Raw genomic sequence first — 27557 nt, forward strand, 5'->3', positions numbered from 1 at the left:
CTTCCAGGAGGGTGCAACAAGACATTTATGTTGTTCTAAGCCAGACACTGTGGTACTTTGTTACAGCAGCTCTAGGAAACTAATACAGTTGGCAATTACTCAAATCTTTTTCAACAGTGTGCAGGTCACAGCCTTGAACACAGCCTGTTTGCAACCTCTGTTGAACGGGAAGAAGGTATGGTCACTGGTTGTTTATCCCAAATCCACAGAGGAGCACAGGTAAAGGAGGGGGCGAAATATGCGGAGCAGTGGGCCTTCCACATCCAGAGGGTCCTGGCCAATCCCAAGGAGGGGGTCTGGCAAAGGCTACCTTCCCCAGCCTCTCACCCAGACTTAGAGGGAGCCACCACCGGGAACCTCTGGACTTGCCTCTTCCCTCCCACTTGAACCCTTACCCTCTGGGAGCCTTGGTGTCATTGGCTACATGATGAGAACAACAGAATCCCTATCACAGGCTTGCTCAAGGATCAGAAAGGATCAAGGCTGCAAAAGCATCCTGTGAGAGGTTGTCTTTCCTCCTGGGGTAGGGGCAGCAACATAGACAGGTTGGACATCCACTTTCAGCTAGGAGCTCCTGGGTTTCAGGGGAATAGCCTGACCTTCTCTCAAGGCCATGAAGCTGGGAAAGTTCTGAGCACAAACTGAGCCCTGACACCAGTTGTGGCCAGAGAAATGAGAATGATAATAAATAAGTGTAAAAAGAGTTAACAACACACCCTTTAAGCCAAGAAGAAAAAATACATCAAGAGGAACAGTCACAATTCTGTGGACTGAGAGGAGGTGTGAGGGGCTGGGCCACAGGGCCAGGAGGAAATGAGGGGTGAGGAGTGAGGGGTCCCCTTCCCAGCCCGGGAGGCAGGGAGGAACAGGATACGCTGTGTGTAGCAGCCGCTGAAGGCAGTTTCCACCCTGGCCGAAGCAGCTGCTCCCCCTCTGCCCGGCCCATGCTTTGTGGCCATGCTTTGTGGCAGGCACCTAGCGGGACAGCGGCGTCTGCTTCAGGGACATGAGCACCGAGCGCAGGCGAGACACATCTTTGCACTGCTTGCTGCTCTTGGGGTTGAAGTCACACAGCTGGGCCACCTTCTCCCACTCTGTGCCTGGGGTCTCCTCCTTGGATTCCTTCACAAAAGCCTCCTCAGATGCCCTGCGGGTGGAGATACGACAGAGGTTTCATAGCTGTCTGCCTTTCCCCTGAATCAATGGTGCTCTGCCCCCATTGAGCAAGTGCTTTGCCCAACCTATTCTGGGGTACTTTGTCCAGAGGTCATCTCCCCAGCCCTGTGCCCTCTGACCTCAGGCCCCCAGGAACAGCTTTGGCCTCAGAAGCCTAGTTTGGTCGTGCCCTAGGACCTTTGTACTTGCTGTGACCTCTTCCTGGAATGCTCTTCCTCCAGACCTGCTCATGGCTTGTTGCTTCTTGTCACTCAGGTCTGGGTGCAGGCCTCACGTGCTCAGAAAGGTCTGCCCTTGCCACCTAGCTAATGTAGCCTCCTTCTCCACTCCTCTGCCCCAGCCTAGGCACTCTCTGCTCATTACCTCTCCATTGAGCGTTCCCCGCCCCGGGGCTTCTGACCCCTACAGGCCGTTGGAGGCACTAATGCAAGTACCTCAGCTCTTTTCAGTGTTTCCAAAAACTTAGTAGAGATAAGACAGTGACTGACCACCTAACTAACTCAAGTACCAGGTTTAGCATTGCTCAGTGTTCCATGGACACTTGTAAGTGTTTGCCAGAAAAGGGTTGTGGTCAAGTATGTATGGAAAACTCAGTTAAAGAGGATTTTCAAAGCAAGACTTTCCAAGCCTTTTAATGTGCTAACGGGCTTCACAAACCTCCAGGTGGAGTACGTGACGGTAGTGCATCTACCACATCCCAAGCACATTCGACTACAGAGCTCTTTTTAGCCCAGAATGACTACTATCTCCATGGAGCCACAGCTGGGGATGCTCCACTGGAATCTTTGCTTTTGGCTGAAATCAAGATAGGATGAAAACTCGTGGTTCCTTCATCGGAAGTTCTGGTTGACAGTTATAGAAGCCACTGATTAAGGAACAATGGAGAAACAAAGTGCAGTCAATACAGTGTAATGGACAAAGCCTAAACGTGGGAGTCATTAAGAGAAAGACGATGAAAGACGATAAAAGACTCTCAAGTGAGGAGGGCTGGCTCTGTGTCGTGTTTGGCCAGTAAGTGTGTCTGGAAAGCCCCTTTCTCCTTGGAATCCCCCTCTGCCTCTCGAGCAGGACCAGTTCTGCCACATGCCAGGCACTAGCTGATGGTGGGGAGCTCTCCAGGTGATCCCCTGGCATGGGCTGTGCCAAGGAGGAGGTGGCCCAGGATCAGATGACCTGGCCCCACTCGACTCAGTGATCTTGTTTAACTGCTGTGTGCTCATTTCCTAACCTGTAAAGTGAGGATCAGAGCTCCACCTCACTGATCTGTCTCATTGGCCTGAGGATCTAACGAAGTGGCAGGTGTGTGCAGGCTTGGAAAGATGCAAAGTGCTGTGTGGAGTTGGACATGAGGGGGCTGAGGGGAGCTATCCTAGGGGCTGTCCCTTCGGGGTCGAGAGGCTGCCCTCTAACCTTGCTGCTTAACATGTGGTGTGCGGTCCAGCAGCATCGGCATCACCATGGAGCTTGTTGGAAACGCAGAATCATGGCCTCACCTCGTCCTACTGAATCAGGATCTGTATTTTAACACGATCCCCTGGTGATTCACAGGCACATGGAAGTGTGAGAAGCACTGGTCTAGACTCTCCCTCTCTTCAGGACTCCCTTGGGTGCTTCTTGGGCCATTTCCTCAGGCACAGCAGGAGCATTGAACCCCCTGCGGTATTCCCCAGCACCGAGGCCCCTCTGCCATCCCCTCTCTCCGCTCAAAGGATCCTAAGGTTCCCCACTGCCTTAAGGATCAAGTCCAAGCTCCTTAGCCTGAAACAACAGGCACTGTGCAACTGGCCCCAAGCGGCCCTTCTCCTAGCCTCTGCTCCCGCCCACGCCCACTGCTGCAGGCAGCTAGGTATTTCCTCTCTCATTGCCTTTGCCCCAGCTGCTTCTCCCACCGAGGTTGCCCTTCTCCTCTTCTCACTCTCCCACCCTGCACATTCCTTCTCACGCTTGAAGGTCCAGCTGAAGGTCTCGCTCTCTGAAGCCTGTCCTGACTCCCCCAGTATGGGGTGGCTTCCAGAGCTCGGTGTGTCCTTCCACGTGGCTCTTATCACAAGATGCTCCCGACCATGAGCAACTTGGGGGGATGGTCTGTGTGTCTTATTCCTGTTTGATCAGAGACTGGCATTGGGTAAGTACCAATGAGGACTGGACAGTTGGGAGGGTGGAAGGGAGGAAGGAGGGGAAGACTCTCGTGTGTCCTGTGCTCAGTGAGAGTAGGGTTAGCCCGGACAGCATCAGAGGCCCGTCGCAGGCGTGCCCAGAGCGAGAAACAGCAAATATTTGGCACATGCTCACGTGGCAGACATCACACCTTCAACACTGCATTTTTCCTTCAGCTTCACAATCTCCAACACACCCTCCAGGCTGTCCCTACCAATAAATTGGGGCAGCATGAGAGGAAACCTCTGCCATCTCAGATCTAGACCCCAAACCAGGAACATGTGAGAGGGGCCATGGTGGTCTGGGCAGAGGCTCGTGGCCAAACTCGTGCTGGAGCTCCAAGGAGGAGCAGTGCACCTGGTGCAGGAGGAGGGGATGGGTGTGCACTCGGGAGCATCTCTTCTTTATAGCTCCAGCATCCGGCACTCAATCTTTGTTTTGTTCAACAGAAGACCCCCCCCGCCCATCCCTCACCCCCAAGAGGCATCTCAGAGGGAGGGAGTCCGGCTGCTTGGCCATTTGCTTCTCCCACCAGGGGATGGCCAGTGCATTCTTTCCTTTTCTCTGCCTTGATTTAGCAAAGCTACCTCCAGGCAGAGTAGATGCTCATAAACATTTGCTAGAGGGGTGGAAGTGAAAGTTGTTGCCTGCACCTGTCCTGGGGGGTCACCTCCTGCTCTGATCACCTCCTGCTTGCCCTCAGCCAAGCCACAGTCATTTATACCCCACAAGCAAGAGACTCAAGAAACTGTGCCAGCCACACACAGGGGCCCTTGCCCTCTCCAGCTCCCTCTACAGAGGGGCAAAGGAGACACGTACACGTAGCCGATGATATCAGCATCTGGCTGCTGGTAGAATGCTTTGTCAGCGATCCTTGAGGGGAAGGGGTTAGGAGGGGGAAGACAGGATGGCAAGACAGACAGACAGGCAGAGGGTTAAAGAGAAAGAGAGAGAGCGTTAGTACCTCCAGTTGGAGAAGAGTTAGGAAGCACAGTTCTGGAAGGCTTGGCAACTCTCCACAGCCCAGCGAGGAGAGTGGGGACCCTCCACTCGCAGGAGTGCCTTTTCTAAAACTCAACCCTATTGTATTACTCCTCCTATTCACAAACCTTCAATGGCTCCCTATCACCTGTGTCTGCCCAACACTGGCATTGGAGGCCCTGCACATGTGACCCCTCATTCCTGCCCTCTCTCCTACCACTCCCTGATTCCCTGGTGCCCAAGACATAATGGCCTTTCTTTCATATCATGCTGTTCTCTGGTCTAGAATACCCTTCCCAACCCCTGCCCTCTTTCTCATGATGAACTCCTAGTCATCCTCCAAAGCCCAGGTCCCAGAGAGGGAGGTCCCTCCCCTACCCACATCCCTTGCTTCCATGGCCTTCCTGCAGAAGGCCCTACTGTTGAGTTCAGCTGTACATGTGTGTTTCTCTCCTCTGAGCTCTTTGAGGACACAGATTGGGTCCTTCTCATCTCTGTCTCCCCAGTGCCCAGCCCAGAGCCTGGCAAGCAGCAGCTTCTTGGATGGAAGTATGGTGGCTTCCCAGAGCCAGCCTTTCCCTTCCTGGCAGGCCTAGTACTTGAAGGGCACAGCCTCAAAGACAGGGGCTGTCGGGTAGTGTCTAGTCTGAGACCTTTTCTGCAAAGGTGTTCTCTGGTGGGCATCCACCATCTTTGCCTGCCCAGCATCTATCCCCCTTCTTCCAGGAAGGGCACCCTGATTGTCCTTTGAAGGATAAGACTGCTCCCACTCAGTCCTGGTGGTTTGGGTGGGACTGGACCCCATGCACAACCCAAGGAATGGGATTATTGCCCAGGCTGGGTCCATCGGAGGAGAGGCCCTTCTTCTGTGACAGTCACTGGGCTTGGAATGGGTGCATGACCCATGCCAGACCAATGAGGGTCAGGTCAAGGACTTTGGCTGGAGCTATTGGGAGCAAAAGGCTATTTTCGCTGAGGTTGCCAAGAGAACAGAGCAGAAGCCTGGGGCTCCTGGTGGCCATCTTTGCCCACATCCCAGGGACATCATAGAGGAAAGCAGCTGAGAGACAGTAAAAGGGAGTGCCAACTGACTTCATTTCAGCCCCTGAGCGCACTGTGCCTGCAGTCCTACCCCTGGCCTTTTCAGCTATACAGGCCACTAATTTCCTTTTATTCTCTAGCCACTCTGGGTCGAAGGGTTGTCATTTCTACAGGCAATAAAATCCTGTACACAGGTTGGTTCTTCACTCCTAGCCAGGCCTGTGCTCTCTGTGACACTAACCGTGGCCTAGCTGTTGGCCCCTGGGCCCCAGGACAGCCTGGCTCACATTCCAGTAGGTCCTGGAGGCTCTTCTGCTGACTGACAACCTGCTTTTCTCTGTCCTGGTGAGGAGATGAGAGCTTAACAGTGTTCCCGCTCTTCAGAGTTCAGGGCTCGGAACTCCACAGGCAACCAAGGAAGCAGCCCTGGAGTTTCAGCTTCTCCTCCCCCCATGTTCTTGCCACCACATCACCCTTCCTCGAGAGTCCCCATACTATAGTTCCTCTCAGTGTCCCGATGGCTTCCTCAAGTCCCCATAGCCTTCTCATATTCCCACAGCTCCCTCATGTTCCCATAGCCCCTCATGTCCCCACAGTCCCCTCCTGTCCCCATAGTCCCCTCATGTCCTCATAGTCCTCTCATGTCCTCATAGTCCTCTCATGTCCCCACAGCCCCCTCATATCCCCACAGCCCCCTCATGTGCCCATAGCTCCCTCATGTCCCCATAGTCCTCTCATGTCCACATAGCTTCTCTCATGTCCCCATATCTCCTTCATGTCCCCATAGTCCTCTCATGTCCCCATAGCTCCTCTCTTGTCCCCACAGCTCCCTCATGTCCCCACAGCCCCCTCATGCGCCCATAGCTCCCTCATGTTCCCATAGTCCTCTCATGTGCCCATAGCTCCTCTCGTGTGCCCATAGCTCCTCTCGTGTTCCCACAGTCCTCTCGTGTGCCCATAGTCCTCTCGTGTGCCCATAGTCCTCTCATGTCCCCATAGTCCTCTCATGTCCCCATAGCTCCCTCATGTCCCCATAGCTCTTCTCATGTCCCCATAGTCCTCTCATGTCCTCATAGTCCTCTCATGTCCTCACAGTCCTCTCATGTCCTCACAGTCCTCTCATGTCCCCACAGCCCCCTCATATCCCCACAGCCCCCTCATGTGCCCATAGCTCCCTCATGTCCCCATAGTCCTCTCATGTCCCCATAGCTTCTCTCATGTCCCCATATCTCCTTCATGTCCCCATATCTCCTTCATGTCCCCATAGTCCTCTCATGTCCCCATAGTTCCTCTCTTGTCCCCACAGCTCCCTCATGTCCCCACAGGCCCCTCATGCGCCCATAGCTCCCTCATGTTCCCATAGTCCTCTCATGTGCCCATAGCTCCTCTCGTGTGCCCATAGCTCCTCTCGTGTTCCCGCAGTCCTCTCATGTGCCCATAGTCCTCTCATGTGCCCATAGTCCTCTCATGTCCCCATAGTCCTCTCATGTCCCCATAGCTCCCTCATGCCCCCATAGCTCTTCTCATGTCCCCATAGTCCTCTCATGTCCTCATAGTCCTCTCATGTCCTCATAGTCCTTTCATGTCCCCATAGCTCCTTTCATGTCCCCATAGCTCCTTTCATGTCCCCATAGCTCCCTCATGCCCCCATAGCTCCTCTCATGTCCCCATAGTCCTCTCATGTCCCCATAGCTCCTCTCATGTCCCCATAGCTCCTCTCATGTCCCCATAGTCCTCTCATGTGCCCATAGCTCCTCTCATGTCCCCATAGTCCTCTCATGTCCTCATAATCCTCTCATGTCTCCACGGCCCCCTCATGTGCCCATAGCTCCCTCATGTCCCCACTGCCCCCTTATGTCCCCATAGCTCCTCTCACCGGTTGTTGATCTTGTTCTTCTCGACTTGTTCACTCTGGCGCTGGTTCCACTCCTCCAGGTCCTTCTTGGCCTTCTCCCGCCACTCCTGTTCCATCACCTTGGAGGCAGCATCTGTGACCCCAACAGGAGAATGAGTGGCAGCTTTCCCGTAGGGATGTGAGGGCATGGCTGCCCTGGCTGCTTCTCCCCTTGGCCCTGGCAGGCAGCCCCAGGGCCCACCCTCACTCACTGCTACATTAAGGCAGTGCGGGGCCCCACACACCCTAAGGCTTCCCGACCACCCTACCATGTCCCAAACAGTCAACCTAGCTGGGAGCCCGGGGAAGTGGGGGAGGACCCCAGCCAGCTCCAAGCCCCAGCCCTGCCCTCACCCAGCTCTTGCAGCCGTTTCTTCTGCTCCTCCCTCCATTTGCGGATGCTCTCAGGTTCCTGTGTCAGCCTGTCAGCCTGGGCAATCGCAGCGTAGCTGTCGGCTGGACCGTTAGCCTCCTAGGATACAAACACACAGCCATGTGCCCAGCTGTCCACCTGCCCTGCTGTCTCTGACGCCCCAGTACCAGGACACCCCTCACATCTCAGACAACCTCACACCCACTGTCTCTTATGACTGTACCCTGCCTTTGCACTTGTTGTGCCCTCTGCCAACAACTCTTCCCCCATGTGGCCCTGGGCAAGTTACTCAACCTCTCCATGCCTCACTTCCCTCATCATGAAATGGGCTAAATAACAGTGCCCACTCATAGGGTTAACATACGGATGAAATGAGTTAAAAATGGAAAAAACTTCAACACTTCTTGGCACCAGTGAGTCCCTTGTATTAGTATCATTCAAGTCACTCTCTATTACAGTTTTATTTACCCAATAACACTTACACAGTCCGATAGACCTCATTTTATAATATGTTTACTTGTCCATTGTCTGTCTCCTCCATCAGAATGTCACCCTCATCACAGCAGGGACCTTGTCTGTCCTGTTCACTGTAGTGTCCCCAGTGCCCAGCACAGTGCCTGGCACCCAGCAGATGCCCGATGAATACTTGCTAAGTGAACCAGCAGCCCTGAGACAGGCAGGATGGCCATGGCTAGGACTGCGCAGTGGTGAAAAACATGGATTCTGCAGCCAGACTGTCTGAGTTCAAATCCCATCTCTACTGCTTACGATAATGCATGTGGCCATAGCAAGTTGCTTAACCTTGCTGGGCCTCAGTTTTCTCATCTGAAAATGGGATTAATAATAAAACTGCTTCTAAGAGCTGTTGTGAGGATTTGATGCAACAATATTCGTAAGACATTTAGAAGAGTGCCCGACATGGAGTGATGGCTCAGTGAATGGCAGCTAGAATTATTATTATTTCATTCCCATTTTATAGGGGAGGAAGCTGAGGCCAGGAGAGATGGCATGACGTAGTGGCAGAGCCAAGGCCACAGTCCAGGCCTCTGACTTCCAGGCCAGGGCTCTGCCCACTTCTCCACACCGCCTGCCAGAGCCGGGGACCTGAAGTGCTGGGGGCTGAGGGTTAGCCCAGCAAGGATGCGGCTCCCCTCTGGTCTCACAAAGCCAGAAACCTTTGAGGACCCAGCCCCATCTGCTGCCACTCCCGCTCTGGGCCTCAGCACGCACTAGCATTCATGTCTGCACACGTCCTACCACTCACGCTGCCCCGCCTTGTCTCCTCCTGCTGTCAGCCTACATTGTCTCCCTCCCTTCTCTAGCTGATGAAATATTACTCCATCCCATGAGTTTCCAGCTCAAAAGTCACCAGCTCTGGGATATTTCCCAACCCCCAAGCAGACTTCACACCCTGTGTTCCTCGTCACGGCCTTCCCCCCCATACTGTGTGAGTCCCCCGCTGGGCCACGAGCTCCCGGGGGCAGGGCAGGCCCTTGTATATGCCTCTGAACCCTGTTCCATCCTTTCACTGCTCCCCATGCTCCTCCTTCAGCACTCATCAAAACCGTCACGAATACTGACATTTGACGTCTTCTCCCCATGGGACAGTGTCTGGCATGCCCTCTGTCCAGTGGTGCTGCCCACTGCCTTGGCAGACAGTCGGTGCTTAATAAGCAGTGGCTGCATGCATGAAGATCCTCGGAGCCAGCATGTGCCCAGGTCAGAGGAGGCACTGGGTCAGTGTTTGCCCAAAGGGGTGTGAGCAGCAGGGTAACGGAGCACGCGATGGAGCATCAGGGCTGCAGGCTCCAGCCATCTGCAGGGAGAGGCAAGGGCAGGCCCAGGGCGCGGTGGTGCACCCAGGCACCTTGGCTCAGGCCCATCCTTGGGTGGGGCAGTTGGGGCGCTGCCCTTTTTCCTCTTTCCTGCACTGCATTCCACTTCAATTTGGAGAGTCTCTCACCACATCCAAGGGGCCTTTCCAGGGCCCTAGTCTGGAGAACACAAATTGACCACTGCTGTGGGGTGAGGCTCACCCTGTCCACTTCTGGGAACAACCTGTCCTGAGGCCAGGCTTCCAGGACCCCTGCACAATCCCACAGAAGTCCCCTCTGCAGACAGCTACAGTAACTTTTGTGTACATGTGTTGATCCTGGTGCTAGACTTTATGCTCTTCATGGCACTTACCACTATCTGAAATGACTGGTTTGTTTATGTGTTTACTATCTGTCTCCTCCCTCCAAGCAAGTGAGCTGCATGAGGACAGAGACTGCCTGTCTCTGTATAGTACCAAGAACAGGGAGGGCCTGGCTGTGGGAGGATTTCAAGAATATTTATTGAATGAATTAACAGATGTTCAGGCTTGGGGACAGGGATGAACAAGACAGCGTATCATCAGGGAGCTTGGCAGGGAGAGTCCCTCACAAATGAGGACCCTGGCTAGGGTACGCACTGTACCGCAGGTCAAGGAAAGAGGCAGGACAAGGGAGGGCACAACCACTCTAGCCTGGGGGCAGAGTAGGGAGGGAAGAGGTGGGGAAAGGGCGCTTCAGATCAACAGCTGGCAGCATAAGGACCATGCGGGGCTGGTGCCTTCGGGAAACTCTAAGTACAGGGATGCTACCAGGTGGGGAGGAGATGTAGGGGGAGAGGTGGGCTGGAGAAGGGTCCTCTGGGCAGGAGTCTCATCCCACAGTGTCCTTTAGGGCTCACTGTCTCCATAAAGCCTGCCCTAAGAGTAAGACTCATAAGTTATAGTGCTTTAAAACTTGCAGAGAACTTGCAATTGAATGGTTCTCTTTGGTCTTTATAACCCTATATGGCAGGTTTTACTATCTTTGTTTTACAGGTAGGGAAAGTCAAGCTCCAAAGTCCCAAGGTCACCCAGTCAGGAACTGGCCGAGCCAGGACTCCAATGGAATTGCTGCATGGGAACATACTGGCCATATAGTAGCCAATAGGGACCAAAGTCACTTCTGTGTCACATGATTTGGGCGCGGACTTTTTGCCTCCCTGATAAGTCTACCTTCCCAAGATGAGAGACTATGCCGACCTCCCATCCCCCACACCCCGTCCCCCATCTCTCTCTCTCACACCCACACACATACCACCCCTCGGCTCACTTAGTGGCTAGGCCAGGACTTTATAAGAAGATTCCTGGGCTGCAGAGTACTTTTCTCAACAGACCCATGGGGGCAGCAGGGCAGGGCCTCCAATCCCCATTTGACAAATGAGAAGTCCGGCTCAAAGCAGTGACTAGTCCAGGATCGTCTGGCTGGGCAAAGCCAGCAATGAAACCCAGGTTGTCTGATTCCACCCAAACTCTTCCGCCACACCCCTCACAGTGCCCCAGTCTGGGTGTAGAAACAGCCTTGAGGACCCGCTTGGACCCCCGGTGCTTCTCTTTGCCTCTGGAGCAGCTGCACTGCACATCCAGGGGCACCACTCAGTGTGTTCGAAGCATGTTGTGCCTGGAGGTGGCCATGCCCCAGGCCCCAGGCCCTGGCCAAGCTGAGCCCACCTCCTCTGCCACTTGTCCACCAGCAGCTCGGCCCACTAATGCACTCTGGCTGGGAGCTGTGCCCACCCCCCCAGTCCTGCCTGCAGGCATACCAGCCCTGCACCTTCGGCCCCTCGGGGGCCCCCCACACACACAGCCCTCTCTGCAGCAGGCTCCAGGGTCCAAGCAAGCCCCAGACTGAGTGTCTTACCCTCAGTGCCTTTGCACATGCTGTCCCCTCAGCCAGGACCACCCACATCCCCCTGGGCAGCCTGGAAACCCACTTTCAGCATCCCTCCTCTTGCATTCCCCCACTTCAGTGCAGCGTCTGGCGCCTGGGCCTGGTTCAGGTCCCAGCTCTTTCCAGCTCTGTAACCAAAGCGAGCTATCAAACTGCCATGTTGGTCCTCCTCTTGGCCTGTAAAATGGGGATAATGACAGAACCTATGTCGTAGGGGTGTTGGGAGGATGAAATGAGCTAACACGTGTAAAGCTCTCGGGTGGCGCCTAACACATAGTGAGAAGTCAGACTCTGAGCTCTTAATACTCCCCCATATCCGAGCCTTGCCATCCTGCTGCCATCATGTCTTTTTTTTTTTGGTGAGGAAGATTAGCCCTGAGCTAACATCTGTTGCCAATCCTTCTCTTTTTGCTGCGGAAGATTGTCCCTGAGCTAACATCCGTGCCCATCTTCCTCTACTTTATATGTGGGACGCCGCCACAGCGTGGCTTGACAAGCTGTGTGTGGGTCCAGGCCGAGGATCCGAACCTGTGAACCGGGCCGCCAAAGTGGAGTGCACAAACTTAACCACTACGCCACTGGGCCAGCCCCTGCCATCACTTCTTTCCAGGTCTCTGTCCTCTATTAGAAGCAACCTGTTCGAGGACAAACTCATTGGATTTGCCTCTTCATCCACTGCCCCGAGGCCAGTGCACAGCACTCAGAGAATGTGAGTTGACTGAATGAAGGAAAGAGTGGCTGCCTGCAACGTGATGTGGAGGGCGCAGGGACAGCTTGGGACACAGGGACTGGGCTTTGAGTCCCCTTCTGCCACTCACTAGATGTGTGACCTTTGAGAAGTCCCTTCCCTGGAGTCCTGTTAAATGGGAGTGACAACATCCCACTCAGGGTGTGAAGTGGGGCCCACGTGCGCTGACTGCCGCGGAAGCCCTGCAGCCTGCAGAGGATGTGCACAGGGGAGGGCCGGCAGGGCGGCGGGGCTCACTGTTGCCGCATGGTAGGCCCAGTGCCCACTGGCCCACGTTGCACCACATCCAGGAAGAGCACAGTGGTGTTGCTGGCGTGCTGAGCCTGAGAAGAGGTTTGCTGGCTCCTCTCCTCCCGCCGCTCTGGACTTATTTTCCTGCCCCAGTCAGTGAGCAGTGGGGTTGGGGGCCACAGCAGGGCTCCTCTTTAATCATTCGAGTGTCCCAGTGAGGAAATTGGGTCAGGTGCCAGGAAAGCAGGCGGCCCAGCAGGGCTTACCAGCGGCTGCAGGAGCCCTCTGAGCCCCTGCCGAGATGGAGAGTGAAGGGGTCGGGAATGGCCAGGACCAAAAGGCAGGAGGCTACAGTCAGAGGTAGGCTTACCTTGGTCCAGCTGCCCAGCAGCCCTCTCCTGCGGCACCCCTCTGCTGCACACCACCATGAGAACCCCCATGGGCCATGCTGGCCGAGCGGCTGCTGTGACTCTGGGCACAGCCAGGAGGATGAGGCATATCCTTCTTCAGAATTGACCAGCTAAAGCTAAGCTAAGCTGAGCCGTTGATTCCTCTAAGTAGCTCAAAGGGGGATGCTGGGGATGCGTGGAGGAGGGAGAGAGAGTTTGTGCAGGGGGAGGGAGTCCTGCGGGGGGTCTCCTATCCCTGCCCCTGGCTGTGCGGGATGGAACTGGAGGAGGTGTGGGCAGGCTTATCCTTAGGGCTAGGTGGGGATCAGGTTCCTAGCTGGACCCCCTAGTGGCCCACAGGCTTCCGGAAAAGAGTAAGAAATGTAGCAAGAAAGCCCTGCCCAGGACCCTTGAAAGTGTTGGTTCTGCACAAACAAGACTTCTCCCCTGCAGTGCAAGCCAGAGCCTGCTCCCTGTTTAGTCCTCGAGGAAGTCTGGGGGGCCTTCCACCTGCGACCCAGCCAGCCCGGCCCAGCCACGAGTCGGTGGTACAAAGAGCACCGGTCAGGGCAGGAGATCAAGGTGAGCCCAGCTTTGCCACTACGCTTCTGACTGACTCGCCTCATCTGTGACCCTCCCATGCCTGCAGGGATTGTAGGATGGCACGGATATGAAACGATTTACAAATAAACACCCGGCGTTTTTATTCGTAGTGGTGAGAATAAGAGTTCCCACTGAGATTAGCAAGGAGGCCCAGGGTTCCCCACGTCCACCATTTAAATACAAAGCGAGGCTGGGGGGGTTGGGGAGGCAGAAGGCCACAAGATCCTAATCTATAGAAAGAGAAAACTATCCTGCTCCTAGTGTTCCAGGTACTTCTGTGGTTCCGATTGTACCTCCAGCTCCAGGTCCACTTTAGGACTCAGACCTTTGGGTCAAGTGAAGTCCTTGTGAGTGTGCCCAGTGCGGGGGCAGCCTGCGTCTCAATGCTGTACCACACTGTAGCGCAGTAAACGCTGCTTATTTGGCACGGTCAGGCCCAGGGAGACACGAAGCTCTTCAAATCCTAGAGACTGACTTTTTTAGCCTGCTAATAGTTGAGCAATTTTCCAGAAATGGGACTTGGCCAGTTTCCCTGTCTAAGGTACCAGCCCAACCCTCTTACATAAGGAAGTATTGTTTATTCTCCTCGAGGATTCAGGAGGGCAGCTTCTCAACGGGGTGGAGCTCAGGAGATCCCGTGGCTGCGGCCCCAGCGTCAAGGGTCTCTGGCCAAGTGCAGGGGAAATCAAGGCTCATCCAGTGAAGCCTTTGCCCCACCCAGGCATCTGAGGGTGGGGTGGTGAGGACTGTTGCATCTGTGGGGTCCTAGGCATGCCACTGTGGTCCAAGTTCTCTCCATGTAAGTACTTTGAAACTGATTTGTATATATATGAGAGGGGAGGGGTTAGGTAGGGACAGAGAGAGGCAGTCTTGAACTAGAAATATCTTGACTAGGTGCTTTTTGCTTTCTGTGTGTGTGTGTGTGGTGTAAGATTACTATAAAGAATTTTAAAGCAATCCAGTGAAAGTGAAAGCCCCATTCTCACCGCCCCCTATCCACCACAGGGCTAACACTGTTAACAGTTGGTGCACACCCTCTCAGATATTTATATTTCTAAAATAAAAAACAGGACCATACTGTGCATATTATTCTGCAAGCTGCTTTTCCACTTAATATATTGTGGGCATCTTTTCATGTCAATACAGAAAGCTCTGATTGCTCTTTTTAACAACAGCATGGTTTTCTAATCTACCTATCCAGGCCCCCAATGTTGGACACCTAGGTTGTTTCCAGTTTGCCTGCTGTTATAAATTATCCTGCAAAGAATCTGGCTGTCCTTGTCCAGTTATTCCCTTAGGAAAATTCCGAGATGTGGAATCTCTGGATCAAAGGCCTGCCCCGTTAAAATGCTCATACATGTCAGCGATGGCCGCTCAGTTCAGCCTTCCACCGGTGGCACACACGTGTGCAGAGCGACGTGTTTCCTCCAACCCATGCCACTGTGGGCAACTTGATCTCTCCCTCCTGCGGCCGGACATCACCGTGGGTAACCTGAGGCCACACCCCATAAACCCATGTGGATGGTCCTTATTCTTCATCCCCTTCTCCCACATGACAAAAAAACCATGTCAAAACTTTCACTATATTCCCATCCCAATGCATCAGACATGATGAAGAGAAGAATTTGGAGCCCTAATCCTACCGATGATGGGGCCACAAGTTACTGAGACCCAGGCTGTTGGTCCCCACCCCATTCTAAGACAGAATCTTGCTTACCTGAAACACATCTCCATTGATCGTGGTCCCCAGGTCATCAGAACCAGCTAGAAAGAGAACAAGGAGACAGCATTACTCATGGCTCAGCTTACAGCAAGCACACAATGGTCCTGCATTAGCTCCCCGAGCCAACTTTTGTATACAACACATGTGTATTGATCCCACACATGTAGACAGATGGATACATAAATAACTTGGGCTCAGGCCGGCCCCATGGCTTAGCTGTTAAGTGCGCGCTCCACAACTGGCGGCCCGGGTTCGGATCCCGGGCGCGCACCGACGCACCACTTCTCCAGCCACGCTGAGGCCGCGTCCCACATACAGCAACTAGAAGGATGTGCAACTATGACATACAACTATCTACTGGGGCTTTGGGGGAAAAAAGAAAATAACTTGGGCTCTATCCTTGACTGTTCACAAAGCCTTCTCACAGCCCTTATCACATTTAATTTTCACCACAGCCTTGTGATGAAGCTGTTATCAGCCCATTTTACAGATTCTCAAACTGAGGCTCAGTGGGGCTATGTGATTGCCCAAGATCACCTAGCCAGCAATAGCTCCTCACCTACCTGAAATTAATTGACCCTCAGCTGTGGCTGGGAACGGCCTGACTGTCTGGGGAGCCTTGCCTGGTGCGCAGGCAGAGGCTCTGCAGGCTCAGGGCGGGGTCTGCAAGGGCTAAGGACGAGGGGACTGCTCGTCTCTGCCTGTCCCTGTGGCGCCCTGAGCAACCGCTCCATCCGGGAGAGCAGGAACCTCAGCCCCCACCAGGCAGCACCTGGCCTATTTTTCCTCCTTCTGCCCCTCCCAGAAGGATTTGATTTTGCCCTCAACAATGACTTCTCTTGGTCCATTTCCCTGACATCTGTTAGTAACAAATCCCTGTGGCTTCTGCTGCGACAATGACCCTCAAAGTTGCCCTTTGCTCTCTGCCCCCTGCCCGCCCCCCTCGCCCCCCCACCTCTGCTTTTCTCTGTCTGCCCTGCCAGTGGCAAACACCTGGAGGGGCACACCTGTGTCCTTTCTCTCACCACTGCCGTCCTAGAGCCGTGCATGGTACCTGCGACTTAGTAAGAGCTAGAAACTATTTGTTGAATAAACAAACGAATAAATGCATGAAAGAAAGAAAGAGTGAATGAGTGGCTTTTGTCCACTCATAGGCCTCCCTGACTGCAGCTTCACCCTCTCCCAACCCTCTTTCAAACCAACTGCCAGGACTGACATTTTGGAAAGCATACACTTACCTATGTCCCTCCTCTGATTAAAAATGTAATGAAAACAAAACAGAAAGAGATCCACTGCGCTTGGACCCCAGCGGCCTATAGGGCCTGCTCCTGCCTCGGGGCCTTGGCAGGTGCTGTTCCCTCCGCCTGGAAGGCCGTCCGACCTGTCTCCCCGTGGGCTGTTCCTGCACTCCCTTCGGCCTCTGCTCAAACGCTGCCTTATTAGAGGCCTTCCCAGCCCCCCGACATTCTCCCCTCGGCACCCCTTCCTCCCCCAGCTGTGTTTTCCCCATATAACTTCCCACAGCCTGATGTGTTCATCGTGTGTGTGTTTATGATCCGTCCCCCCGGCTTGAATGGACCCTTCCTGAGGGCAGGGTGTCTGTTTGGTCCACTGCTGGGGCCCAGCTCCTAGAACAGTGCCTGGCACGGAACACGGACTGAATGAGTATTTGCCAACTGAGTACATCAAACTCCGGAGCACAGCACAGGAGGACCTTTACAACCCGGCCCTGCCCATTTTTCCACCTCGCGGCCCACCAGTCCCTCCCATAGACCCTAAATTCTAGTCTCCTCCTTCCCCAAACACACCACTCCGCACCCCACGCCTTTCTTCCTGCTCCCCTCTCTACAGAATGCTCTTTTGGATCCAGTTGTTCTCCAAGGCCCAGTCCACACATCACCTCCTCTGGGAAGCCCTCCACTACTTCCCCTACTTCCCTAGGTGCTGATGGAAGGTCTCACGTCTGGGGTATCCCACAATATCATTCCCCACCCTCTTATGCAATCACTCGTGACCTCGCAGGGGTCATGCACTGCCTTCCTAGAACCTGTATCTCATGCAGTTCCTAAGGGCTCCTGCACAGAACGGGTGAGCAGCAAGCATGGGCTAAACGGAACTTGCATTGCTCTTCGGGGACCCACTGTTATCTGCAGGGCCTGTCTAAGGGCTCTGAAAACTGCAATGCCTTCTAGCAAAGAGCCGCAGGAGGCCACACGAGACTACCACAGATGGACAGCCATTACCAGCCAGATAAAGCTGTGAGCAGCAGTGACAGTGCTTTCAGCCTGGGGACTGAAGGGAGAGATGCTTCATCACATGGAAATAATCCCAGGTCGATATAAATCACAATCGACTTTGTTTTCAGAGTCAAACAGCGATAGATTCTGACCAACCATGTCAGCTGTCATCCCTACTCACTCAGATAGGGCTTCTCCTACATAGGGGGCCTGGTCCCTAAGCTAGGGTGAGGCTCATGCGGTTTCAGCGGCAGCATCTTCTGCAAAGGGGCTTCTTCTCCTGGGGCATCTCCTCTACCAGGGCCCATTCACAATGACGCTGGTCTGTACGCGGAGCCTTTCTGGAGCAGAAGTTGCACCACCCCACTCCACCCTGACCAGTCCCAGTCTCAGGCCCCTTGTCCGCAGGCAGCTGCCCAGTGCCCACTCTGGCCTTTGGAAAGACTCTCTGCCCCTGTCTCTCAGCCTCGTGAGTGTTCCTTTGGGGATGAAGTCTCAGCCCCTTTGACGATACACACACACCCCCACACAGAATCCTGAGGCTCTGTCCCCACAATGCTCTCCGATTAGGCTACTGCACAGCTATAATCGTGTGTCCACAGTCAGAGGCTGGCAGAACAAGCACACAGCAGACACGAGTCCCAGGGATAACTCCGGGGGTGTTGCTTCCCTCAGATTCCTGACCCCTTTTGGAACAGGGGCAGGTAAGGTCCAGAACATTCCTGGGAGCTTACCGAGGCCCAGCAGGGGAAATGGGCTTGCCAGGAACTGACTGGGCAAGTCAGGGGCAGAGCCAGGCCAAGCGCTCAGCAATCTGGGTGTGAAAATGTAAACTTTCTGGGCCCTACCCAAGGCTGATGAATGGAAACAAAGTGTCCGTTGCTCGGGCTGGCCACAGATCCAGCCCCCAGAGAGACTCAGTGTGGCTCAGGCTCAGGCCTACACCAGACACCTCTCTCCCCAGGAGTACCTGGGGGCCAAGTGCCAGGGCTCTCAGCACAGGGGCTTCATCTTAGAGACAGACTCAGAGGTGTTGATTGGCAGCAGCAGCAGAAACAGCTCCCGCCCAGCTCCCAGCAGGCCTAGGTGCTTTTCTCCTCCCATCGGGCTTCGGGCACTCACAGCTGGTCAAGTGGATACTTGCTCAGGACCATCTAGGCCTAGGAGGGTCAGGTCAATTCCATCCTGTGTGGCCACCAGTTGAGCTGCCCTCCCGCAGGACCGCCCTGCTCCCCACGCCCCACTTAGAAGGGCAGCCGAGCACGTGCAGCTTCGGTGGGTGTGGGTCTGGGAGACCCTGCTTCTCTTCCGGCCACCTCAGGTCTGGGGCCAATCTGTGCCCAATCCCTGCCAGAGAAGGAAACTTGCATCCAGGCTGTAAGCCCCAGGAGCCCCACTGTCCTGGGAGAGGCCACAACCTGCTCAACTCCCAGACACTTCTGCGTTCTCATCTGCGTTCTACCCACCCTTCTCTCTCAGGGGGTTCTGACATGGGCTTTTCTCAGCAGGGCCTCCCCCTGGCCACCCGGACTGGGGAAGATGGTCGTCTCAAGGAGGAGGTGTGGACAAATTAATACTGGTGCATGAACATGTGCAGGCATTTCCTAGGAATTCCCTGGGATGCGTGAGGGTCTGTGCTGAGGGGCCAGAGCTGCTGCTTCAGAAGACCTCCACTGCTGGCTTGGCTGGGTAGCAAGAGACCCCCCCCCATCACCCCAACATCCCATCACCTCCCAGCGTGACTGCCACAGCATTTGAAAGAGCATGGAGCCCAGAGTTGGGAGGTCTGGGATCAAGTCCCAGATCTGTCTCTCATGGCTGTGTGACTTTGGGCAAGATATTCAGGTTCTCTGGGCCTCCAGTTCCTTATATGTTACAAAAGACTTGTTACATTTCTCATATCAAGGCGATACAGAGATGCTTCAAACTCCTCAAGCCATAAGAACTGTCTTATTCATTTCTGTATCCCCAGTGGGCCTGGCGCACAGTAGGTGTTCAGTTAAAGTTGAATGCATACAAACATGACTATAAGGAGCCTTATTTATAAGTATCTTTTTTAAAATACATGAGCTACCACTTATTCCAACAGGCTTATAAGCCCCCAGCAAAATGACAACATTAGCAGGAAGCAAGGGCTGTTGTGGATGCACCCATGAAGGTGATTTCTCCTTTTTTTACTAAACATTTTAAGAAATTGTTCTTTCAAGGCAGAACCAGAGCAGGAACATCACTGATAAACATGCTGTCGCAGAGATCAGACCCTGAACCCTGAGTCTGAAGCCAACCACGATAGCTCTGGACCACCTTTGGGAAACCATTAACGGACGGTTTCAAGCCCCAAGGAGGACAGGACCACATCTGACTGAAGCTCTTTGTGGCCTTGCCCCCACTCTGGCTGTGAACTCTGAGCCAGGCAGGTGGAAGGCAGTGTGGTCAGGTGGAGAGGGCTTAGAGTCTGCCAGAAACAGGTTTAAATCCCTCCTCTGCCACTTACTAGTTGTTTCAATGGTGTACCTTTTGAGCCTTAACATTTCCATCTCTGAAATGGGTTCAATAAGGCGTATGAAATGATTAAAAGTAGGTAAAGTGCCTGGCCCAGTGGCTGCAGGATGGCAGGTGGTCCCCAGGAAAGGTCTGTGAGTTCTTGGAGCACCCAGTGACCCCTGCTTTCCCAGCTGTAGCAGGGAGCTAAGCCTGAGGGGCCAGGAGGTCTGCATTTGTGCCCACATCTGCATGGCTTAGCCAGGAGCCTGGGACAGCCGGACAACTCGAGGCTCAGGACAGACTCTCAGGGCTGGGCTGGGCTGGATTCCAGAGCCAGGCGGTGGTGGAGCTGGCCTGGGGATGAAATGTCATGATGAATTCCTGTTCCGGGAGCCGCCAGATCCACAGTCCCAGGCGCCGCCTCAAATGGGGATCTCCAAGAGGATTCCTCCCCACTTCCCCCAGGTCCCCTCGTGTACACACACAGCCCCAGGCCTGCTCCTGGCCGGTGGACAGCAGGCCCTCTTCACTCGAGCGCGGGCCCCGAGGCCCGGGCTGCGCTGGCAGGTCCCCGCGGTGCGAGCCCCAGGCCCCCGTTCCGGGCCGCCGCGCTGACTCACCCCCGCTCGCTGGTCCCGGCTGCGCGAGGGCCGCCTGGCCGCCGGCGGGAGCCCCGAAGCCCTCGTCATTCTCTATGCCCGCGATCTCGCTCTCCTGCTGGGCCAGGAAGGCGGCCGCCGGGTCCTCCTCGGCCGCCTCGGGGGCCCCGCTCTCCGACGACGAGAAGAAGCCAAAGTCATCAGCCATTTTCCCCGCGTCTCTGCCGAGGCGTGCGCCTGGCGCTCGGCTCTGCCCGGCGCGTGCCCGGCGGCCGCGACACTGTCACCCGAGCCGCCCGGGGAGCCGGCCTCGCGGGGACGGGCTCGGCGCGGCGGCCCGCACTGCCTCTCCGCCACCGGCCCGGCTCGCCTGTCACTGCGGCTGCCGGCGGGAGGAGCCGGGACGGGAATGCGGTGATGTCACCGGCCGAGGGAGGGGCCCGCAGGCCGGCCGGAGGTCGCTCGCGGCGGCCACAGGAGGGCGGCAGCAGGCCGGCGGCCCAGCCCGAGGGGCGCGGAGGCCGCGCAGCGCTCCCCGCTCCCTGCCGGCGGCGCCCGACCCCGGGGCACCGGCGCCGGGGACAGCTCCGGCCGCTCTAGAGGGAAGCGGGCTGGACCAGGTGGCCAGAATGGGCACCGGGCCACGGCGCGCGGGCAGCCCGGCCTCGGGCGCACTGAGGGCTGGTCGCTGCGGAGACCTTGCTCCTGATTTAGTCTGCAAAAGCTTCTTCACCCAAGCTGGGCGGATATTATAAATCCCATTATTAGGAGTTTCTTCCTCTGTAGGAAGAGGAAGACGAGGCTCGGAGAGGGAACACGAAGTCCCACGGCTTCCTTGCATCTTTCCTGCAAGTCCAGGGCCATTCCCCCTAGGCCGTGTTGCTTTAGTGCATTTTTGATGCGTTTCTGTCACTGGGGAGGCTTCAGCTCAGGCCGCCAGAGTTTGTATGACCTGACTGGGCCCCTACTTAGAGGCCGGCCCCTTAAATATGCCTTGAGTAAGAACCGGCCCGAGAAAGGCAGACCAAATTTGTCCAGGCAGCCTGCCCCTCCTCCACCCAGTGCCCTCAGTAAACAATCTGTGAACGCCCCCTCCCTGCCCTGGCCTCCCCAAGCTCAGGACAACAAAATTTAGTAAAACCCAGCCTTGGCCACCAGGAGGTTACCATCTATGAGACCAACAGATGGCAAATGGCCAGTCACAGCTCCCCGTGTGAGATGCTGACATGTAAATACAGGGTACCGGGAGACCCCAGAACTACCACCAGATCTGGACTTAGGATTTTCTCTTTCTGATTTGAGGCTTGCAGGTCAACTATGAACTGGAAGAAAGAAAAGAAAGCTGCATGCCAAGCTGAGGGTAGTGGTTCCCTTAGGGCGTGGGGAGTGGAAGTAGAGAGTTGGAGTGAAGGGAAATTTCAGTTTTGCTCAGTAGTACTTTGATGTAGGTTTCACTCTTGTGATGACAATATAGTAATTTATTAGTAGCAGAAAACATAAAGAAAGAAATTTAAGGCCCTGCACAACCTGGTCCAGGCACACTGCTCCACCATCATCTCACACCTCTTCCTCATTTCTGAAACCACAGGCTTGGGTGCTAGAAAGACCTAAAAAGTTTCCTAGTACAAGAAACCAGCGTTAATGTGGCTAGTTTTGTGGAGACAGAAGGACTAGTGAACATGCTATGTGCTCATTGCGACCTCCGAGCGACAAGGGACATTCTTGTTTGATTCCCCTGGAGACTTTGGTCAGTAACTCAAGCAACACTGCACCGCGTGTACACATGCAAATCCCCCAGACACTCTTCCCAACTACTTCCTCCTTTCTTCATGCTCCTTCCTAATTTAGGCAACAGCAGAATTTAGCTCCCTGCTTAATTTATACAACTTACTGGTCCAGACTATTCTGCAGCCATGCTTGCTCTTGTACATTACTCTTACTCTCAAGCATTAATATTAAAAATTATCATTAAAGTTATATTTTGAACCACGTAGCACTTCTTTGTGTTGGAGATTCTCAGTTTCTTGACAGCTCTCTAAAAATCTTTGGAGATCTCTACACATGATTCTAGTTTTCTAATTCTCATTTAATTGTGAAACTCAGTAATGGTCAAAAGTCATCAATAAATAAAGTTGAGTAAAGATATGGGGCAATCTCACAGAATCTAAATTTCATTTTATGAAGTCTGAAGTGGAGAAATTTTTTCAGTGGAAAATCTCGAACATATATAAGAATAGAAAGAATGATATAATGCAACTCCACGTACCAGCCCCTGAACCTCAGTATTACCAATGTATAGTCAGTCTTGTTTCATCTATAGCCTTTATTCCTCCCCATACATTATATAATTTCATCTGTAAATAATTCACTGTTAACCTCTTTTTTAAAACTGAAGAGCTTTTTAAAAAAATTGTGGTAAAAAACATAAAATTTACCATCTTTACCATTTTTAAGTGTACAGTTCAGTAGGATTAAGTACATTCACATTGTTGTGCAACAGATGTCCAGAACTTTTTCATCTTGCAAAGTAGAAATTTTACACCCATTAAAGAACTCCTAATTTCCCCTTCCCCAAAGCTCCTGGCAACCATCAGTGTACTTTCTTTTTTTTTTTTTTTTAAAGATTTAATTAATTAATTTATTTCCCCCCAAAGCCCCAGTAGATAGTTGTATGTCATAGCTGCACATCCTTCCAGTTGCTGCATGTGGGACGCGGCCTCAGCATGGCCCAAGAAGCGGTGCGTCGGTGCGCGCCCGGGATCCGAACCCTGGCCGCCAGCAGCGGAGCGCTCCCACTCAACCACTAAGCCACGGGGCCGGCCCAGTGTACTTTCTATTAACATGAATATGACTACTTTAAATACCACACATAAGTGGATTCATACAGTATTTGTCTTTTTGTGACTCACTTATTTTACTCAGCATAATGTCCTCAAGGTTCACCATGTTCTGATAGATGTTGCAGCATGTGTCAGAATTTCCTTCCTCTTTAAGGCTGAATAATATCCCATTCTATGATATATATGCCACATTCTCTTTATCCATTCATCCGTCCATGGACATTTGGTTTGCTTCTACATCTCAGCTACTGTGAATAATGCTGCTATTAGCACAGTGCAAATATCTCTTTGAGATCATGCTTTCAGTTCTTTCAGATGTACACCCAGGAATGGAATTGCTGGATCATATGGTAATTCAATTTTTAATTTTTTGAAAAATCACCATACTGATTTCTATAGTGGCTGCACCATTTTACATTCCCACTAATAATCTCCTTTCTTTTGGGGTGGGGAGGGATTGAGTTGGTTGATTTTACTCTCAAGGTTTTTTTCCTCACTTCTTTTCAACTTTTTATTTTGACATAATTTCAGACTTACAGAAAATTGCAAATAATTGCCATATGCCTCTCACCCAGGTTCCTCAAATGATATCATTTCATCATATTGGCTTTATTCTTTCTTCTTCTCTCTTTTTCCTAAACCGTTGGAGAGTAAGTTGCAGATATGATGCCCTTTCATCCCTAAATATTTCACTGTGTGCTTTCCTAAAAATAAGACATTCATTTAGATAGCCACTATACAATTATCAAAATCAGGATATTAATATTGATTGAATATCATTATCTAATCTATATAACTTACTCAGATTTCACCAAATATTGCAATAATAGAGGAAAATAAAATCCCAGATTGTGTATCGCATTCAGTTATCATATCTGTTTGATCTCCTTCAATCTGGAACAGTTCCTCTCCTTCTTTGTCTTTCATGACATCGACGTCTTGAACATTACTAGCCAGTTTTCTCGTCTTTCAGTTTGAGTTGTCTTATGTTTCCTCACGGTTGGATTCAGGTCACACACTTGAGGCAGGAATAGCACAAATGTGATGCTGAGTTCTTAGTGCATCATATTGGGAGGCACATGATGTCAATTTGTCCTGTTATTAATGATGTTAACGTTGATCATTTGGTTAAGGTGGTGTCTATTAGGGCCCGTCCCGTGGCTTAGCGGTTAAGTGCGCACGCTCTGCTGCTGGCGGCCCAGGTTCGGATCCCGGGCGCACACCAACGCACCGCTTCTCCAGCCATGCTGAGGCCGTGTCCCATATACAGCAACTAGAAGGATGTGCAGCTATGACATACAACTGTCTACTGGGGCTTTGGGGGAAAAAATAAATAAATAAATAAAATTAAAAAAAAAAGGTGGTGTCTGTCAGGTTTAAATTACTACTTTTCGCCTTTCTAATTAATAAATATCTTATGGAGAGGTACATTAAGACTACATTAATTTTATGTCACTCCTCAAACTTTCACCTATGCATTCATTATGGCATCTATTGATTTTTGCATGATTCAGGTATTATAATGATGGTTGTCAAATGGTAATTTTCTAATACCATCATTCTTTACACATTTATTAGTTGGTCTTCTAATATAAGGAAAATGTTTGTTTGTTTGTCTGCATGGATTCACGGACTCTTATTTTATCCAATGGATTGTAATGCTTTGCTATCATTATTTATTTTAGTGCTCAAATTGTCCAAGATAGGGTCAGTGGGAGTCCTTTCAAGCTGGCTCCTGTATTTTTGATATGTCCGCATCGTCTTTGAGCTCTGTCTTACTTTTTGGCACAACAAAATGTCCCATGCTGAAGAATAAGCCATTTCTACCTTTGAGTGGAAAACGAAGAAAGATCTGTGTGCCGGATGTGGTCATTGCTGTGGCTGTGTTTCTTATTCTCCTTCTCCTCCTCCATTTTTATCTTCAACTTCTTTTTTGCATAACCACAGAATTATCATAACATCAAAAAAAGTTTCTCCTCCAAATTCCTTAATGTCACCCATTATCTAGTCAGTATTCAAATTTCCCCAATTGTCCCATAAATATCTTTTTATTGTTGGTTTGCTCACTTAGGATTCAAATAAGGTCAACACATTGCATTTGGTTGATATGACTTCTAAATTCTTAAAAAATAATTTTTTTGTTATGGACAATATCAAGCACATACAAATGTAGAGATAAAAAAATTAATCTAATAATATATAATACAATACTGAAATTATAATTACAATAATATAATATAATATAATATACCCCAGTGTGCCCATCACCCAGCTTCAATGGTTATCAATATTTGGCCAAACTTGTTTCATCTGCACCCCACCACTGTCCTGTGCTTTAATTCTTTTAAAGCAAATCCCACACACTATATCAATTCATCCATAAATACTTCACAAAAATAGGACTTCTTACCTTCTTTTAATATAACCACTATATAATTATCACAGGTAAAATTTTTTAACAATATCAGTATCAGTAAATATTCGGTCAGGATTCAAATTTTCATGAACGCCTTATAATTTTTTTTGCAGTTGGTTTGTTAGAATCAGGATCTAAACAACGTCTCCACATTGTGTTTATTTGTGTCTCTTAAGTCCTTTTGAAAAAATCAACTTTATGAGGTAAAATTTATCATCAGTAAAGCATGCCCTTTTTAAGTGTACAATTCCATGAGTTTTGACAAATGTGTACACCTGTGTAACTACCAGCACACTCAAGATATGAAACATATCCATTACCTTAAAAAGTTCTCTTGTGCCTCTTCTCAGTCAGCTCCCCCTACTGCACACAACCCCCAGCCCCACGCAACCACTACTTTCTGTTACTATCGGTTACTTTTTACATTTATTTATTTATTTTTTTTTTTGCTGAGCAAGATTAGCCCTGAGCTAACATCTGTGCCAATCTTCCTCCACTTTATACGTGGGTCATTGCCACAGTGTGGCTGACAAGTGATGTAGATTCACACCTGGGATCCGAACCCGCGAGCCCAGGCCCACCAAGCAAGGCGTGGCAAACTTAACCACTATGCCAGGGGGCCGGTCTCCTCAGGTTACTTTTTGTTAATTCATTCATGGTGTTGCATGTATCAGTGTTTTATTGCTATGTAGAATTCTGTAATATGAATATAACGTACATTGTGTATCTTTTCACCGGTTGATAGACATTAGAAGTATTTCCAAATTTTTGCTGTGTTGCCTAAAGCCATTGTGCAAGTTCACATACGATCTTTGTATGGACGTGTTTTCCTTTCTCTTGGTAAACATCTAGGAGTGAAGTTGCTGGGTTGTATGGAAAGTGTATGTTTAACTTTATAAGGAACAGCCAAAGTGTTTTCCAAAGTGGTTGCACCATTTTACATTCCTACCAGTAAAATGTGACAGTTCCTGTTGCTCCACATCCCCACCAACACTTGGTCTTTTAAATTTTAGCCTTCCTATGTGTGCAGTGGTATCTCATTATGGTTTTAATTAGTACTTCCCTGATAACTAATAATGTTGAGAATTGTTTCATGTTCTTATTATCCATTTGCATATCCTCTCTTACGAGGTGTCTGCTCAAATCTTTTGTCCATTTTATTTATTTATTTTTTGCGAGGAAGATCAGCTCTGAGCTAAGATCCATGCCAATCCTCCTCTTTTTGCTGAGGAAGATTGGCCCTGGGCTAACATCCGTGCCCATCTTCCTCTACTTTATGTGGGACGCTGCCACAGCACGGCCTGACAAGTGGTGCTTTGGTGCGTGCCCGGGATCTGAACCCGTGCCACCAGCAGTGGAGCATGCGCACTTAACCACTACGCCACGGGGTCGGCCCCTGTCCATTTTATTATTGGATCATTTTATTATTGTTGAGTTATAAGAATTGCTTGTATATTCTAGATTCAAATCCTTCAACAGATATATGTTTTGTGAATATTTTTCCCAATCTATGCTTTGCATGTTCATTTTTGTAACTGTATCTTTTAGAGACCAGAAGTTTTTAATTTTTATGAAGTCCAATTTATCAATTTTTTTTCTTTTATGGTTCATGCTTTTTGTGACCTATCTTTAAATATCTTTTCCTACATCAAGGTTATACAATTTTTCCTCTGTTTTCTTTTAGAAGTTTTATAGTTTTAGCTTTTATGCTTAGGTCTATGATCTTTTTGAAGATAGTTTTTATGTATGGTGTGATATAAAGATTGAGGTTCATTTTTTTCCATATGACGTCCAGCTGTTCCAGCTTCATTTGTTGAAAACACTATGTACTTTCCCCCACTGAAGTACTTTGACTCTTTGTTGAGCATAAGCTGACCATATATATGTAGGTCTGTTTCTGGATTCTCTATTTGTTCTGTTGATCT

At 51.4% G+C, this 27557-nt stretch overlaps 1 protein-coding gene across 2 annotated transcripts; it reads right to left on the reverse strand.

The window, feature by feature from the left end:
* Positions 1-699: 699 nt before the first annotated feature.
* Positions 700-20736, reverse strand: CLTB (clathrin light chain B). 2 transcript variants are annotated; one of them, XM_058546321.1, is made up of 5 exons: positions 20398-20721; positions 15051-15097; positions 7604-7721; positions 7232-7343; positions 700-1147 (listed from the first exon to the last, which is right to left on the reverse strand). In XM_058546321.1, the coding sequence occupies exons 1-5, from the start codon at positions 20582-20584 to the stop codon at positions 976-978; spliced, it is 636 nt and encodes a 211-aa protein (XP_058402304.1). In that variant the 5' UTR covers positions 20585-20721; the 3' UTR covers positions 700-975. The 2 variants fall into 2 exon arrangements, with proteins under 2 accessions (XP_058402304.1, XP_058402307.1); XM_058546324.1 differs by lacking the exon at positions 700-1147 and adding an exon at positions 1178-2041 and having other exon boundaries at positions 20398-20736.
* Positions 20737-27557: the final 6821 nt, after the last annotated feature.

This window comes from Diceros bicornis, chromosome 1, assembly GCF_020826845.1.
Source record: "Diceros bicornis minor isolate mBicDic1 chromosome 1, mDicBic1.mat.cur, whole genome shotgun sequence".
Lineage (NCBI taxonomy): Eukaryota > Metazoa > Chordata > Mammalia > Perissodactyla > Rhinocerotidae > Diceros > Diceros bicornis.

What these genes read in the sequence shown, in the direction of transcription:
- CLTB (XM_058546321.1), bottom strand. Translation starts at nt 20,584, where the DNA reads ATGGCTGATGACTTTGGCTTCTTCTCGTCGTCGGAGAGCGGGGCCCCC. An exon ending in GCCGGGACCAGCGAGCGGGG is followed by an intron (nt 15,098 to 20,397) that starts GTGAGTCAGCGC and finishes TTCTCTTTCTAG; the next exon opens with CTGGTTCTGATGACCTGGGG. An exon ending in TCAATGGAGATGTGTTTCAG is followed by an intron (nt 7,722 to 15,050) that starts GTAAGCAAGATT and finishes TTTGTATCCTAG; the next exon opens with GAGGCTAACGGTCCAGCCGA.